Here is an 18,371-nt window from a genome sequence, read left to right on the forward strand (position 1 = left end):
GGACTGAAGAGATGGCTTCGTGGTTAAGGTATTTGCCTGCAAAGCCAAAGGATCCTGGTTCAATTCCACAAGGACCCACATTAAGCCATATGGACAAAGGGGCACATGTGCCCACTCTCTTCCTCTCTCACTCTGTCTCTTTTTCTCTCAAATAAATAAATAAATAAAATATATTTTAAAAAACCAACCCTCCCCCACAAAATCCCCAAAATGAATAAATGAATCCTTTAAATGATCCCTAAAGAGCAAAACTAGTCTACAAGTATCAATTGCTGTTTATTGCTTGGGGTTTTCTTTTCTTTTTAAAAAATAGTTTGTGTATTTATTTACAAGACAGAGAATGGGTGTGTCAGGACCACTGCAAACAAACTCAGGATGCATGCACCACTTTGTACATCTGTTTTTACATGGGTTCTGGGGAATCTAACTCAGGACATTACGCATTGCAGGCAAGTGCCTTAACCACTGAGCCATCTCTCCAGCCCCCAACCCCACCCCAAGTCTCAAAACACTCTGTAACAAAGGCTGGCCACAAACCTACCTCAGCTTCCTAAGTGCTAGAATTATAGGCAGTCTTGAGCCTGCATGTCCAACTTACTGTAAAATAACACAATTTCGTATTGAATTCCTCAATTTGTTTTAAGTATCTAAACACTAAAATTTTAGTAATTCAAAACTGAAGCCTGAATCCCAGGAAAAATTCCTACAGATTATTTCTTACCTGTAAAGAACATTGAATTATAGAAAACGGAGAAGAATAAGTCAGGAAAATGGAAAATAAGATCTAAAACTACTCAAAGAAATAGCTGGGCATGGTGGCAAACGCCTTTAATCCCAGTACTTGGGAGGCTGAGGTAGGAGGATCACCGTGAGTTCAAGGCCACTCTCAGAGTACAAATTCCAGGTCAGCCTGAGCCAGAGTGAAACCCTACCTCAAAAAAAAAACAACAACAACAACAAAAAAAAACAAATAAATAAATAAGAGATAGAGAAAAGAAAAAAGAATACATTTTATAATCATGGAAAATGTTAATACAAATTGAGAAAAAGAAAGTCTCATTCTAGTATTTCCCATATTTAGTCATACTGCCACTTACTATACTGTCTAAGGAACAGGTAATTAATGACTTCCATGTCTTTGGCGGTTCAGAGTCTTGGACACAGATGAAACCTATATGTAAATGCTAGAAGAATTATATAAAAAGGAGTGAAAGTGGACTGCCAGTCTTTGATCAATAATGCTCCTTTTCTATTTTCTCAAGGCAGGATCTATGTATCATCCCAGGCTGGCCTAACACTTGCTATGAAGCCAAGGATGACCTCAAACTTCTAAATTGCATGCCTCTACCTCTTGAATTTTCAGATTCTACCATGCTTAGTTTATGTGGTGCTGGAGACTGAATCCAGAGCACATATGGTTTATGCAGTAGTGAGGCTCTAATCAAACTACAAATAACATTCAATTGGCCAAATCTGAAAATATCCCATAATTCTATCCATACACTAGCAATTACATATATCCGGAGTTCTTGTTTAGAAAGAATTGTTCTTTAATACTCTTATTTATTAGAGAACGAAAGAATATGAATGGGAGGGAGCCTTCAAGGCCTCTTGCCATTGCAAACAAAGTGCAGATGCATATACACTTTGTGCATCTGCCTTTACGTGGGTACTGAGGAAACAAACCCTGACTGATAAGACTTTGTAAATGAGCACCTTTAACCACTAAGCCACCTCTCCAGTCTGAAAATAATGTTTGTTTTGTCTCACTATAGCTCAGGCTGACCTGGAATTCACTATGTAGTCTCAGGGTGGCCTCAAACTCATGGCAATACTTCTGTCTCTTGAGTGCTTGGATTAAAGGTATGCACCATCACACCTGGCTCTTGATTTTAAAGGTTTTTTTTTTTTTTTTTAATTATTATTATTGTTTTTCTTTCTGTTTTTAAAGTGTGGGACTGGAGAGATGATTCAGTAGTTAAGAGATGCTTGCTTGAAAATAGTCTGGGTTCAATTTTCCAGTACCAACATAAAGCTGGATGCTCAAAGTGGTGCATTCATCTGGAGTTCCTGTGTAGTGACAATAGGTCCTGGCACGCCCGTTCTTCATTCCTCTATTCCTCTCCTCTGCTCGCAATTTTTTTTTTAAGGTGCAATCAACACAGGGACGAGACAGATCCAACTGCAGATTTTTTAGTAGTTTACCTGCACTAAAGCCTGAACAGCATGGACTTGTCCAGCTATCCTTAAATCATCACCTCCTTCCCCACTGCAGAAGGAGGAATCAAAAGAGCAGGATGTTTCCATGTTGACAAGACAGTGTCGATTCCGAGCACTATATTCCACCAGGTTTATAAGTAGACCCAAGCCCTATAAAATAGTCAAAGATATATATTGTTATAGATGAGAACTTCAAACAAATGCACACAGCATACATACTTTTTACTGGAGGATAAAAAATTTAGTAGTATTTTTCCACTAGCAAAATTATTAAAAACTAGTATGTTAAGTTACTGGTCTTCCCAAATAATTCTATTTGTTGGTAGGAGTAGGAGGGAGGTATCATTTTGTAGCTTAGGTTGGACTTGAACTTATAGCAAACCTCCTCCCTCAGCTTCCCAAGTGCAGGGACTACATAAGAGTGAGTATGTAAGTAAACCATTTTAAGTTTAGTTTTATACTTTACATCTTTCTCTCTCCCTCTCTCAAATAAACAAAAAAATTTTTTTAAAAGGTCAGAGTATATTAAGCAATTGATTCTTAAACCTAAATTAAGATTAAGTCTCATCACCTATTTAAATACACTTCTGAAAGTATCACTGCAACTCACCAGCACTCGAATATCAAATCTTTGCTCCTGAGGTAGGTACTTTGGAACCTGAAGCACACAGTTCATTGCTGTGCCTATGAGGCCATCCTGTTCTCCTGTTTTGGTGCTGCCCCACTCTGAAATAAGGATACAAACAGGAAAAGTATTACTGACTCTTCCCAGTGACAGTAACAGTCATATAAAAATACTTTGTTTTTCTATGTTGGGTCTAGCTCCAGGAATTCACTATACAGTCTCAGGTTGGCCTCAAACTCACAGGGATTGTCCTACCTAGGCCACATCCTTTTTTTTTTTTAAATTTTTATTTATTTGTGAGAGAGCAGGAGGCAGGAGGAGGCGGAGAATGAGAATGGGTACATTAGAGCATCCACCATGTGGGTCCTAGGGAATCAAATCTGGGTCCTTTGGCTTTGCATGCAAGTGCCTTAACCACTGAGCCATCCCTCCAGCTCTGTTTTTGTTTTTGTGACAAGATCTCACTTGGTAGTCCCTGCTTGGTACTTTCCATGTAGCACAGGCTGACCATAAATTCACAGCAATTCTCCTGCCTCTGCCTTTGGAGTTCTGGGATTACAGGCATATGCCATCATATATAACTGTTAAAACAAACATTAAGTTAAAATAGCATGGGCCTGGGAAAATGGTTCAAAGGGTAAAGTGCATGCTGATACAAGTATGAAGACCTGAGTTTGCACTACCAAAAGCTGTATAAATAAAGTGGTGGGTGTAGAAGTACACACACATAATCCCAATGCTAGGGGTCAGACAGAGGGTCCTCAAAGCTTGAGGGTTAGCCACCCTGAGACATGGTAAATTCCAGGTCAGCCTGGGCTAGAGTAAAACCCTACCTCCCCCACCACAAAAAAACCCCAGGGTAAAAAAAAAGTAAGTGGGGGAAGGGAGGGAATTATCATGGTCACTTGTCTATAATTATGGAAGTTGTCAATTAAAAAAAAAAAGTTAAGCTGGGCATGGTGGCGCACACCTTTAATCCCAGCACTCGGGAGACAGAGGTAGGAGGATCACCGTGAGTTCGAGGCCACCCTGAAACTACATAGTGAATTCCAGGTCAGCCTGAGCTAGAGTGAAACCCTACCTCAAAACAACAACAACAACAAAAAAAGTTAAAAACCTGGGCATAGTGGTACATGCCTTTAATCCCAACACTCAGGAGGCAGAGGTAGAAAGAGTGCCATGAGTTCATGGCCACCCTAAGACTACATAATGAATTCCAGGTCAGCCTGGGCTAGAACAAGACCCTACCACAAAAAGTGCCCCCCCCGGCCAAAAAAAAAAAACCAACCAAAAAAAAAAAATGTTACAAAATGGGGAAGAAAACAAAAGAAAATAACTTTGTTTCTATGTGTAGTATATTTTTTTCAATAAGAAAATATTACTTCCACATCTAGAGGCTACTAAGAACTCAACACTACAAAGGACTGCCAATAGGCCTACCATGGCTAAGAGAACCCTGTGGAAGAGGGGGCAAAAAGACTGTAAAAGGGCTGGAGAGATGGCTTAGCAATGAAGGTACTTGCCTGCAAAGCCTGAAGACCCAGGTTTGATTCCCTAAGACCCACATATGCCAGATGTACAAGGTAGTGCATACACAGGAGTTCATTTGTAGTAGCTGGAGGCCCTGGTGCACACATTCTCTCTTTATCTCTCTCTCAAAGTAAATAAAATAATAAAATTAAGTTTGACAATTAAAAAGAAAAAAGATTGTAAGAGCCACAGAGTGTGTAGGAATGCCCTGAGGCATAGTCCCCTCTATCCCATAGGGACAGACTAGGCCATCATGATTCCACACTGCCATAACACCACTAAGGAAGGGACCCCAGGGTAATGAGTTGGAGGGGACAATAGTGTATATAACCTGTTGTAATACATTTAAAATTAAAAAAAAAATAATTACTTACCATTATCATTAGTTAAATTGAGCAACACCCCAATGATAGCCCTCATGCAGTCCTCCACTGCTTTGCCCACATGATTAGTTACATTTTGGTAAGGCAAAGGTTTATTGTCAGCTATGCATATGCTGTTCTCGGCTCGGTTGTACTGCTGAATCAGTTCTTCACAATGCTGTAATGCTCTTAAGAGAAAATAAAGTGTACACTATTATGGTAAATAATAAAAGTTATAAAACCGAATTTTTATTTACTGAGGCCTAAAAGCTGCCAGATTTGTTTCTATGTTAGAAGTGTGGACATGTATTCATGTGTATGAATAGAGGTATGTGTGTACCACGGTGTGTTGTGTTGGAGGTCATAGAACAACTTTCATGATTTTATTTTTATATATTTGACAGAGAGAGGGAAGGAGGAAGGAAGGGAGGGAAGGAGAGAGAGAGAGCGAGCGCTAGGGCCTCCAGCCACTGCAGTAGAACTCCAAATGTGTGCACCAACTTGTGCATCTAGCTAACATGGGTCCTAGGGAATCAAACCTGGGTCCTTTGGCTCTGCAGGCAAACCTTATCTGCTAAGCCATCCCTTCAGCCCCTTCCGCCTTTTTTTGTTTATTTGCTTTTCAAGGTAGGGTCTGGCTCTAACCCAGGCTGATCTGGAATTCACTATGTAGTCTCAGGGTGGCCTTGAATTTTAACTGTCTAAGAACATACCAAGTATGCCTGATATATTAGAAATTAAATTGTATTTTATCTTTATTCTTTGTTTAAGAGAAAGAAAGACAGACAGACAGACAGAATGGGCATGCAGGGCCTCTAGCCACGGCAAACAAACTCCAATGCACCACCTTGTGCATCTGGCTTACGTGGGTACTGGGGAATCGAACCTGGGTTCTTAGACTTTGCAGGCAAAAGTGCCTTAAGCACTAAGCCATCTCTCAAGCTCCAAATCTTATTTATTTAGGTTTTTCAAGGTAGGATCTCACTCTAGCTCAGCCTGACCTAGAATTCACAGGAATCCTTTTACATCTGCCTCCTGAGTGCTGGGATTAAAGGTGTGCACCAACAAACCTGGCTTCCAAATTTTATTTTATTTTTAAATATTATTTATTTATTTGCTGAGAGAGAGAGAGAGAGACAGACAGAGAGAGAGAGACAGAGAGTGAGAGAATGGGCACAACAGGGCCTCTAGCCATTACAAACTCTAGATGCAGGTGCCTCTTGTGCATTTGGCTTATGTGGGTCCTGGGGAATCAAACCTGGGTCCTTTGGCTTCACAGGCAGACGCTTTAACCACTAAGCCATCTCTCCAGCCCCCATGTTTTATTCTGATAACCTTGATAATTTAAGTTTTTGTCTAAGGAAGTTAAAACATACCACATTAAACAGAATGGTGCACAACTCTATTCCCAACTACTAGAGAGGCTGAGGCAGAAGCAATGCTTTAATTTAGCTTGGAATTTTAAGGACAAGAGAGTAAGATTCTGACTCAAATCTAATCACCACTACCAAAGAAATAACCCCCCACCCCGCAAAAAAAAGAACTATTACTGGGCATTCCTCAATCTATTTTAGGTATTTTTCCCATTAGAAAGTTAATGTTTTCTTGGGCTGGAGAGAGGGCTGAGTGGTTGAGGCGTTTGCCTGCAAAACCTAACACCCCAAATTTGATTCTCACGTAATCACGTAAAGCCAGATGCACAAAGTGGCATATATGCCTGGAGTTTGCTGGCAGTGGCTAGAGGGCCTGGTGTGCCCATGTTCTCGATCTCTCTCTCTCTCTCTCTCTCTCTCTTTCCTTGCAAATATAAATACAAAAAGGAAAAAAAAAATGCTTTCTTAGCAGGTGAGTACTTAATATTTGACATGCATTAGGGCAAATCATTATTTATTTACTTACTTGCAAGAGAGAAAGAAAATGGGCACACCAGTGCCCACAGCCATTGGAAGTGGACTCCAAATGCATGCGACACTTTGTGTGTGTGTGGCCACTGGGGAATAGAACTAGGGTTGTTAGGTTTTTCAGGCAAACACCTTAACCGCTGAGCCATCTCTTCAGCTCCAAATCACTACTTTTTAGTTAGGAGTCATTCAAACTAACATGTCACCTGGCAGCCATACAAAGACCTGAGTTGCATCCAAGGGCCCATTAGATTCCACACACAACAGCAATACATCTAGGATTTCTGACAACTATATTTAAATCACTAAGTCTTTAATTTTTTGAAAGCCTGACAAAGGTGCAATCCAGGTCCTGCTTGCAAGAAGAAGAGAAGAGGAGGAGGAGAATATGGCACTCAGAGGGAAGATGTCTACCAAAAACCAGAAGAGCATTTCCCAAAGTGTATTTCCTCAATACCATACCACTTATAGACATTCCATGGGAACAGTAACAATAGTCACGTAAAAAATCATCTGTTTATTTTTTTCCCCACTCAAGGTAGGGTCTCACTCTAGTCAAGGAACTCCCTCTGTAGTCCGAGGCTAACCTCAAACTCAAAGCAATCCTCCTACCTAAATTGGGATTAAAGGCATGGGCCACCATACCAAGCACTCAAAAACCCCCCACCCCCACTCCCAGGTATGGCCTTGCTCTAGCCTAGCCTGACCTGGAATTCACTATGTGGTCTCAGGCTGGTCTTCAATTCATGGCAATCCTCCTAACTCTGCCTTGCCAGTGCTGGGATTAAAGATGTTTACAAACTGGGCATGGTGGCTCATACCACAATGGGACCTCCCAGAGGTGGGAAGAACAACAGAGTGAATTCCAGGTCAGTTTGGACTACAGTGAGGTCCTACCTTTAAAAAAAAAAGTGAGTGGGGTGTGCAGTGCACGTCTTTAATCCCAGCACTTGGAAGCAGAGGTAGTAGGATCATTGAGAGTTCTAGGCAATCCTGAGACTACATAGTGCATTTCATTCAGATCAGCTTGGGCTACAGGGAGACCCTGCCTCGAAAAACCCGAAAGTGCTTAAATGGGAGCTGAAGTGTTCAAGTTTACTAAGAGAGAGGCACTGCTGGAACACTGTTGGGCACTGCCAGGCACAGGCTGGAGCCTTCAGGAGAGGGGTCTGAGCTGCCAGGCATGGCTAAGGACCCCTTAGGCTACCAGAGGCCACACCCTCTCCAAGTCCAGCACACCTGAATTTAGGCTCTGCCCATAGCCCTGTAACCTTTGCCCAGTTGCCTAGGAAACTCCTTATCAGCCTTCTCACAGCCCATCCCCCCCTGAGACCCTAGATCACCTGATACCTCCCCTGCCATTGCCTATGAACTAGAATGACTGTCCCCGTATGCTAATTAGACATCCGAGATGAACTTGGTAAATCCAATCCTCTTAGGGTCCTCCACCTCAGCCTCAGATGCTTATAAACCCATTTCTCAGACAATAAACAGAGAAGTGTTCAACTATCACCTGGGAGTGTTTTTCTCTCAGCTTCAGTTGCCTGTGCGCCTTCGGGGAGGACCATGGATAGCCCAGAGGACACAGGAACCCACAGAACACTAACCAAAAAACATGGCACAGTATTCTTTGGAATGCTCTTAAACTTTGTTTCTCATAATTATGTATTTGAGAAAGAGAAAGGCATGCCAGGCACCCTAGCCACTGAAAAGGAAATCCAGATGCATGTGCAGCCATGTGCATCTGTCTTTATGTTGGGACTAGGGAATCAAAACTGAACCTGGGCCAATGGGCTTTGCAAGCAAGCACCTTTAACTACTAAGAAATCTCTCCATTCTCAGATTTATTTATTTATTTATTTATTTAAGATTTTTCAAGGTATGGTCTTGATCTAGACCAGGCTGACCTGGAATTCACTATGTAGTCTCAGGATTGCCTAGAATTCACAGTGCTCCCTCCAGACATAAAATGGCCTGGATATCCACGACCTCACAGTGCCTGACACTACCTACACAAGACCATCATAAGGGGAGGAAAAGATCATGACATCAAAATAAGAGACTGACTGAGATGGGGAGGGGATGTGATGGAGAATGGAATTTCAAAGGGGAAAGTGGGCAGGGGGGAGGGTATTACCATGGGATATTTTTTATAATCATGGAAGAAGTTAATAAAAATTGAGAAAAATGGCTGGAGAGATGGCTTAGTGGTTAAGCGCTTGCCTGTGAAGCCTAAGGACCCCGGTTCGAGGCTCGGTTCCCCAAGACCCACATTAGCCAGATGCACAAGGGGGCACAGGTGTCTGGAGTTTGTTTGCAGTGGCTGGAAGCCCTGGCGCGCCCATTCTCTCTCCCTCTCTCTCTTTGCCTCTTTCTCTCTGTCACTCTTGAGCAAGACCCCAACTTGAAAAGCAAAAAACAAAACAATAACAACAGAAAAAAGATGACAAAACTCAAGAAAACTCTTGGTAAAGGTGTGTACACACACACACACACACACATATGATACAAAGGTAGTATATATATAGGTATATATGTGTATATGTGTATAGATATATGGATCCATCTGTATTAGTTCTCATTCTATCTCCCTGCCTCAAATCAAATAAATAAAAATTAAAACAAAAACTTAAAAAGTTATAATAAAATTTACAAAAACAAGACAAAACTGGAACTAGGTAAGACAAAACCTTTGGGTGCTCTTCAAAATAATATAGTAGGGCTGGAGAGATGGCTCAGCAGCTTATGTGCTTGCCTGCAAAGTCAAAGGACCCAGGTTCAATTTCCCAGGAACCATATAAGCCAGATGCACAAGGTGGAACATGTCTGGTGTTTGCAGCAGCTGGAAGCCCTGATGAGCCCACTCTTTCTTTTTATCTGCTTCTTTCTCTCTCTAATAAATGAAATTTTTTTATTTTTAATTAAAAAAATCATAAGGTACTGGGGCGAGATAGCTTAATTAGTAAACAGCCTGCTGCCCATGTACTAGGTCCTGAGTTCAGATCCTCAATGCCCACATAAAATGCTGGGAATGGTGGTGCCTGCCTGTAATCCCAGCTCTGGGAGGGTGGAAACAGGATGATCCCCAGGGCTAGCTAGCTTCTCTAGCTGAATCAGTAAGTTCTGGGTCTGGTAAGAGAACCACTCTCAAAATAAGGCGGACAGTGAGAGTAAAGACTCCTTACTTCGATCAATGTTTGTCATCCACACATCTGTGCACAAGCCCATGGCCACACACGAGCATATATACTCACATCACATCACGCAGACACACTATATACACACCATAGGAAGGATAAATGGGGACTGGAGAGATGATTCAGTCAGTGGTTAAGGTATTTGCCTGCAAAGCTCCATGACACAAGTTCTATTTATTCCCCAGTACCTATGTAATGCCAGATCACAATGGCATGTGCATCTGGAGTTCATTTACAGTGGTTGGAGGCCTTGGTGTGTCTACTCCATCCTTCCCTCCCTCCTTCCCCTTGCAAATAAATAAATATAATTAAAAACATAAAAAAGAGCCGGGTATAGTGGTGCATGCCTTTAATCCCAGCACTTGGGAGGCAGAGATAGAGGATCACCAAGAGTTTGAGGCCACCCTGAGACTACATAGTGAATTCCAGGTCAGTCTGAGCTAGAGTGAAACCCTACCTTGGGAAACCGTAAATAATAAAATTTTTTTTTTTTAAAAGGAGGGGGCTGGAGAGATGGTTTAGCAGTTAAGGTACATGCCTGCAAAGCCTTAGGACCCCGGTTCGAGTCTCACATAGGCCAGATGCACATGGTGGTGCATGAGTCTGGAGTTCGTTTGCAGTGGCTGGGGCCCTGGTGTGGCCATTCTCACTCTCTGTCACTAATAAATAAATAAAAATAAAACCTTTAAAAAAAAAAAAAAACACGAAGGAGGGCTAGAGAGATGGCTTAGCACTTTAAGGCTCCTGCCAGCGAAGCCTAAGAACTCATGTTCGAATATCCAGGTCCCACTTAAGCCAGACATATAGTGACAGAAGAGCATAATGTCACACATGTGCATAAGGGGGAGCATGCATCTGGTACACCCATTCTCTCTCTTTCTCTCTCTAAAATAATAAATGTTTAAAAAATGAAATGAAGAAAGGATGAGCTTACATATGGAAACAAGATTGGACCTGGTTATTAATTATTCACACTAAATAGTGTGTACAACAGGGATTAGTGTACAACACTATTTCATCTATGTTTGTCTAAGTTTCAAATTCTCCAAAATCACTGTTAAAAACACATATAAACTGGATTATTCAAACTACTGTAATCTTTCCTTTTATATGGAAATTGTACATATAGTCAAAGACAATGAGGAGTCAGAATTATTATTAAAGATTACATAAGCCCACATTTGGAGAAAGTTAAGCCCCTGTGGTATTATGAGCTGGCTAGGATAAAAGCTAGAGAAATAGAACAGAGATATCAAAAACTAGGAGGGAAGGTAGGTGTGGTGGTACACAACTTTAATCCCAGCACTCTGGAGGCAGAGGTAGATCACTGTAAATCCACTTCAAACAGAATACTTAGTGCTCACTATATGCTAAGCACTGCTCTACTAGGCTTTACATTTAAAAGAGCTGAACTTGCTGGGCCTGTTGGAACACGCCTTTAATACCAGCACTTGGAAGGCAGAGGTAGGAGGATCACCAAGAGTTCAAGGCCACCCTGAGACTACATAGTGAATTCCAGGTCAGCCTGAGCTACAGTGAGACCCTACCTCCAGAAATCAATAGTAATTAATTAATTAATTAAAAATAAATAAAACTTATTGTACATACACCTTAAATCACTTAAAAGTGCTTTACTTATACATTTTTCATCATATATTAACATATATCAAACACTGTTATTCTTACAACCACCAGATATAGCTAGACACAATGCTTGCCTTTGTTGCAAAGAACTTAAAACAGTTGAATGACTTCTCTAAGGTAAATTAAAAAGTTCCAATCTGTTGGGCATGGTGGCACACACCTTTAATCCCAGCACTTGGGAGGCACAGGTAGAGGACTGCCATGAGTTTGAGGCCACCAGACTACAGAGTGAATTCCAGGTCTGCCTAGGCTGGAGTGAGACATTACTTGGGGGAGAGGGGAGGGAGTTCAAATCCACCCCAAGGCATTTTGGCTCAAGATTCTATAGTACTCTAACTTTTGCCCTAGAATAGAATGTATAATAATTTATGTAACTCATAGACTGAACTTTTTATGAAGAGAACACAACCTTCTTTTTTTTTCTGGTTAACACAAGTATTTTAAATAAATAATTTGAGATGTTATAAATACTTACTTAGCTGATGAAATAATGAGCTGTGAATCTTTATATGCTATCAAGTAGCTTTGATTTTCTGGATTATGCACTGTTACCTAAAAGGGAAAACATAAATGATTATAGCATAAGATTATCTATTTAAATGGGGCTAGACAGATTGCTCTGTGGTTAAGGTTCTTGCTTGCAAAGCCTAATGGCCTAGGTTCAATTCCCCAGTACACCCCCATAAAGGCAAGTGCAAAAAGTGGTGCATCTATATGGAATTCGTTGTGACAACAGGCCCTGGTAAACCCATTCTCTTTCTTTTCACAAATAAATTTTAAAAATTTATTTATTTATTTTGTTTTTGTCAAGGTAGGGTCTTACTCTAGCCTAGGCTGATCTGGAACACACTGTGTGGTCCCAGACTAGCCTCAAACTCAAAATGTTCCTTCCACCTCTGCCTTCTGAATGCTGGGATTAAAGGTGTATACCACCATGCCTTCCTAAAATTATTTTAAAAAAGAAAAAAAAAGCCACACTTTATCTGGTGTAAATACAATGAAGTGGGGTGGAGGACAGAACTTGTCATCTAAGACCCAGGTTCTTTAAAAGTGGCTTGTGATCACACAGAGTGGGAACTGTGAAAACTAATAATTAACAGTGAAACGTTTCTTTTCTTTTTTCTTTTTTTTTTTTTTTTTGAGGTAGGGTCTCACTCTGGCTCAGGCTGACCTGGAATTCACTATGTACTCTCAGGGTGGCCTCGAACTCTCGGTGATCCTCCTACCTCTGCCTCCCGAGTGCTGGGATTAAAGGCGTGCGCCACCACGCCCGGCTCTTGAAACGTTTCTGAATGTACCAGAAACAAAAAATTAACTCAAAATCAAACATGTGAGAAATCCATGCTTATCTGCCACTTCCTGCAAGTTCATTCACTATAGCTTGGTTCTAAACACAATATAAGCATTTCACCCCACACCGGCCCTCATGTCACATAATACTTGGAAGTCATCTCAATAAAGATTAATGACGTTATAAATTGCAGTGTTTTACACTATACAGTTTATGTTGCTATAAAGTCATCTAAAGACAGGTGTGGTGGAACACGCTTTTAATCCCAGCATTTGGGAGGTAGAGGTAGGAGGATTACTGTGAGCTTGAAGCCATCCTAAGACTACACAGTGAATTCCAGGTCAGCCTGGGCTAGAGTGAGATCCCACCTCCATAAACAAAAAGGTCATCTAGGGCTGGAGAGATGGCTTGGTGGTTAAGGTGCTTGCCTGCTAAACCAAAGGTTCGATTCCCCAGGATTTATATATAAGCCAGCTGCACCAGATGGTGCATGTCTGGAGTTCATTCACAGTGGCTGAAGACCCCGGCGCACCCATTCTCTTTCTCTCTCAAATAAAAATAAAAAAGTCATCTACGGGGCTGGAGAGATGGCTTAGCGGTTAAAGCATCTGCCTGCAAAGCCAAAGGATCCTGGTTCGATTCTCAAGGACCCATGTAAGCCAGATGCACAGGAGACACATGCATCTGGAGTTCATTTGCAGTGGCTTGAGGCCCTGATATGCCCATTCTCTCTCTCTCCCCCTCCCTCCCTCTTTCTCTCAAATAAATAAAATACATATTTATTAAAAGGGCTAGAGAAATGACTTAGCGGTTAAGGCATTTGTCTGTGAAGCCAAAGGACCCAGGTTCAATTCCCCAGGACCCATGTAAGCCAGATGCACAAGGGGCATATGCATCTGGAGTTTGTTTGTAGTGGCTAGAGGCCCTGCCATACCCGTTCTCTCTCTCTTTCTCTCTGTCTTCTCTTTCTCTCTGCTGGCAAATAAATAAATACATAAATAAATAAACGTCATTTATGGGCTGGAGACACGGCTTTGTGGTTAAGGCACTTGCCTGTGAAACCTAAGCACCCAGGTTCAATTCACCAGTACCCATATAAACCAGATACACAAGGTGAGGTATGTGTCTGGAGGTTGTTTACAGTGGCTGGAGGCCCTAGTACACACATTCTCTGTGTGTCTCTCCCTCTATGAAATGAAGAAGTAAATAAAAAATTTTTCATATAAAGGTCATCTAGCCAGGTGTGATGGCACATGCTTTTAATCCTAGCACTTGGCAAGCAGAGGTAGGAGGATCACTGCATTCAAGGCCACTCTGAGACTACACAGAGTAAATTCCAGACCAGCCTGGGCTACAGCCAGACCCTACTTCAAAAAACTAAAAGTCATCTAATTATTAAACAAAAACTGCTTATAATACTTCCTATAATCATTCCTCAGAAGATAAAAACCAAATTAGCTTATCTATGGGGTGTACTTTGCTAGACTGTTCTAGATGTAGGTTTAAGTTTTATAAATATAATAAAATTATGTCTGTCTTGGGATTCGGATAAGACTTTCAAAAATTTCTGAAATAGCCGGGCGTGGTGGCGCATGCCTTTAATCCCAGAACTCGGGAGGTAGAGATAGGAGGATTACCTACCTTGAAAAACCAAAAAAAAAAAAAAAAATTCTGAAATGGTCCTAAATACACATTTGTCATTTTGTGCTATGCATTTATCAGTGTTCTTGGCATGGGTATTTATAAACTGAAATACCAGGCTAGTGAAAAACAAAGGACACTTTGTACCCAGCAGTATCAAATACCCATCCAGGACTTCATTCATTATTTAAAATATACATTTCATTATTATGCAAGTTGGTTTCATCATTAACAGCAAAATTACGCGCGCACACACACGTGTATGGTGTGTGTGTGTGTGTGCATACACATATGACATAATTGGGGGTTTTTGTTTATTTGTTTTCTGAGGTAGGGTCTCACTCTAGCCCAGGCTGACCTGGAATTCACTATGTAGTCTCAGGGTGGCCTTGAACTCTCAGAAATCCTCCTACCTCTGCCTCCCTAGTGCTGGGATTAAAGGCAAATGCTGGGATGAAAGGCATGCACCAACAAGCCCAGCAATTGTTTTTAAGCAAACTTCTTGTGCTGGAGAGATGGTTTAGCAGTTAAGGAGCTTGCCTGTAAAGCCTCCGTCAGTCCCCACACAAGCCAGACGCACAAGTTGGCACAAGCGTCTGGAGTTCCTTTGCAGTGGCTGGAGGCCCTGGTGCGTTCATTCTCTCTTATCTGCCTCCCTCAACCTCTCAAAGTAAATAAATTGAAAAAAATTTTAATATAATAATTTGTTATAATATTAATGGGTTAAGGGTTTGAATTGTTTACTTATTTTATCCATCTATACACGGATATATGTCTATATATATACCAATATACCTGGGACCATATGAAAATTCCTTAGGCAAAAAATGGTTGCTGAATGATAAAAAAAAAAAGTTTAAGAAGCTCTAATCTGAGAAGTAACTCCATAGTTCAAGGCCACCCTGAGACGACATAATGAATTCCAGGTCAGCCTGAACTACAGTGAGACCCTACCTCAAAACAACAACAACAATCTAATCTACAAAATAAAAGAGACAAATTTGGCATGCTTTAATCCTAGTACTCGGGAGGCAAAGGTAGGAGGACCACTGGAGGCCACCCTGAGACTACCTAGTGAATTCCAGGTCAGTGTGGGCTAGAGAACCTGCCTCAAAAAAGAGAGAGAGAGAGAGAGAGAGAGAGAGAGAGAGAGAGAGAGAGAGAGAGAGAGAGAGAGGGAGAGACACTAATTGAGGGAGAGGGAATATGATGGAGAACAGATTTATGAAGGTGAAAGTGGGGGAGGGGAGGTAATTATGGTTTATTGTCTATAATTATGGACATTGTCAATACAATAAAAAAATTGAAATCTGTACTAAATTAAATTAAGTTATACATAAAAGCCAAAAAACAAAATATATACTTACTGTAATTCAACTGTATCATTTTCACCTACATGTAAAATTTTGCCTACAATCTGAACCAAAGCCAGGCATAGTGGTGCACACCTTTAATTCCAGTACTCAGGGAAGCAGAGGTAGGAGGATCACTGTGACTGCGAGGTCAGCCTAGACTAGAGACCCTACTTTGGGGATGCGATGTGGTGGGGGAAGTGGAACTAAACGAAGTTCAGCATTATAATGCTCATCTTTATTTTCAGCCATCAGGAGGCTAAAAGAGGTTAGGATAGCCTGAAGCTACACAGTAAATTCCAGGTCAGCCTGGATTAGAAAGAGTGAGACCCTGGATTAGAAAAGAGTGAGACAAGCAAAATACTAAAACAAAATCCCAACTTTGTGTAATTGTTTTCTACAAATAAGTTAATGTACTTACTTCAGTGGAAGCAGAATACATCAGAAGCACCATTTCATTAGGAGCAATACCTGAACCTCCCCTGTTTTCACTGAGACAGACTCACGGTGGAGCTGGGGCTGTTCCTTTAACTCAGTTCTCCTGTATTAGCCTCCAAAGTACTAGGACAGCAGGCATGGACCATCATGCCCAGCAAGACATATAACCTCAAAACAATAAACTGTTCATTTCAACTGTTTATTAATAACTGGTTGCTAAATGAATACATGCAATGTTAATGAGTTAACACAGATAAACCTCCAGAAATATATAAAATATTTGGTTGTTATACATACAATCATAAAAGTGAGCAATTTTCCCCAAGTAGCTGTTCATACTTACACTTTCTAAAACCCGTAAACATCTCTCTGCTCCCCATAATGAGGCTACTAGTTTCTCTTCATCCTCATCTCTACTTAAGTGATCCACACATTCTTTTACTAGGTAAAAAGAAAAAGACACAAGTTACTATTTCTTATAGTTGCAATACTTACTCCTTGGCTAACATCAAATCTCATCTGTACACATGCTTTGGATATGATGGAATTCTTGGAACGTTATTATAGTTGACACTGTGCAATTGTAAAATCTATGATATCTGTATATTCTCCTAATATTTAATGACTTCAACTTCAAAAGTTAGATATCTACAGGACACTACTGTTTCAAATTGATACAATTATTTCTAAAATATATAAACATTTCTTTTCAAGGCAGGATATCACTCTAACCTGACACTTATTCTGTAGTCCCAAAATGGCCTTAAACTCATGATGATCCTCCTACCTCTGCTTCTCAAGTACTGGGATTAAAGGTGCACACAATGTCAGGTCCTTTCAGGTTTTAAATATATAAAAAGTTCATACATCAGGGTCTATTGCGGAAGAGGAGGCAGAAAGAATGTGAGAGCCAAAGGAAGGGTAGGATTCCTTACAACTTGCTACCCCAGACACAAAATGGCCTGGATATCCCTGACCTCACAGTGCCTGACACTACCTACACAAGACCATCATAAAAGGAGGAAAGGATCATGCTGGACGTGGTAGTGCACACCTTTAATCCCAGCACTCGGGAGGCAGAGGTAGGAGGACTGCCATGAGTTCAAGGCCACCCTGAGATGACAGAGCTAATTCCAGGTCAGTCTGGACCAGAGCGAGACCCTACCTCGAAAAAACCAAAAAAAAAAAAAAAAAAAAAAAAAAAAAAAAAAAAAAGGAGGAAAGGATCATGATATCAAAATAAAAGAGAGACTGATTGGGGAGGGGGATATGATGGAGAACAGAGTTTCAAGGGGAAAGTGGGCAAAGGGGAGGGAGGACATTACCATGGGTTATTGTTTATAATCATGGAAGTTGTTAATAAAATAAATATAAATAAAATATTTAAAGAAAATTTCATACATATATATAGTCATACCTTTATCTACAATATGATCCAGACCACCCAAAAGCCGGAGTTCTTCTTTAAACCAATCTCCTGCTCGTTTGGAAGTAAGGGACAACAATGTCTCCATAGCTAAATGACCAGTCTAAACAATAAAAAATGTAATTTATGAATACGTATACTTAGCAAGAATTCTGAAGCAATAATTTTTTAAACACATTTTAATAAAAATAAATGCACAGTACTTAGGGTGTTTTTTAAATAAAACAGTAGGTGCTTTTACAGGTTAAAATTAGATTGCTAGGTTGGAGAGATGGCTTAGCGGTTAAGGCGTCTGCCTGCAAAGCCAAAGGATTCCAGTTCAATTTTCCAGGACCCACATAAGAGATGTACAAGGGAGCGCATGCATCTGGAGTTAAGTTTGCAGAGGCTAGAGGCCCGGCACACCCATTCTCTCCCTCTCTGCATCTTTCATTCTCTCAAATAAATATATTTTAAATTTTAGATTGTAATTTTATCAGACTAGAAATGTTAGCTTCCTCCCCTACCCCTGAAGCAGGGTCTCACTCCAACCCAGGCTGACTTGGAATTCACTATAGTCTCAGAGTGGCCATGAACTCATGGCAATCCTCCTACCTCTGCCTCCTGAGTGCTGGGATTAAAGGCATGCACCACCATGGCCACTTTAGAAATGCTAGTCTTAATTGCTACTTAGTATGTAGTGTCTTTCTGCCACTACAAATAAACTGTGGATGCATACCCTACTCTGTGCATCTGGCTCTGTGT

General features: G+C 40.9%; 1 protein-coding gene across 3 annotated transcripts in view; it reads right to left on the reverse strand.

The window, feature by feature from the left end:
* Wapl (WAPL cohesin release factor) overlaps nucleotides 1-18,371 on the reverse strand; it is a 109,517-nt gene that overhangs the window by 16,736 nt on the left and 74,410 nt on the right. For all 3 annotated transcript variants that reach the window (XM_045137340.1, XM_045137338.1, XM_045137339.1), the window contains exons 10-15: nucleotides 17,619-17,730; nucleotides 16,545-16,642; nucleotides 11,955-12,031; nucleotides 4,750-4,925; nucleotides 2,831-2,946; nucleotides 2,206-2,370 (exon numbers count right to left, since the gene is read on the reverse strand). In XM_045137340.1, the coding sequence (XP_044993275.1) occupies nucleotides 2,206-2,370; nucleotides 2,831-2,946; nucleotides 4,750-4,925; nucleotides 11,955-12,031; nucleotides 16,545-16,642; nucleotides 17,619-17,730 (744 nt within the window). The remainder of the gene's footprint in view (nucleotides 1-2,205; nucleotides 2,371-2,830; nucleotides 2,947-4,749; nucleotides 4,926-11,954; nucleotides 12,032-16,544; nucleotides 16,643-17,618; nucleotides 17,731-18,371) is intronic.

The sequence above is a fragment of the Jaculus jaculus genome, chromosome 18, assembly GCF_020740685.1.
Source record: "Jaculus jaculus isolate mJacJac1 chromosome 18, mJacJac1.mat.Y.cur, whole genome shotgun sequence".
Taxonomy (NCBI): domain Eukaryota; kingdom Metazoa; phylum Chordata; class Mammalia; order Rodentia; family Dipodidae; genus Jaculus; species Jaculus jaculus.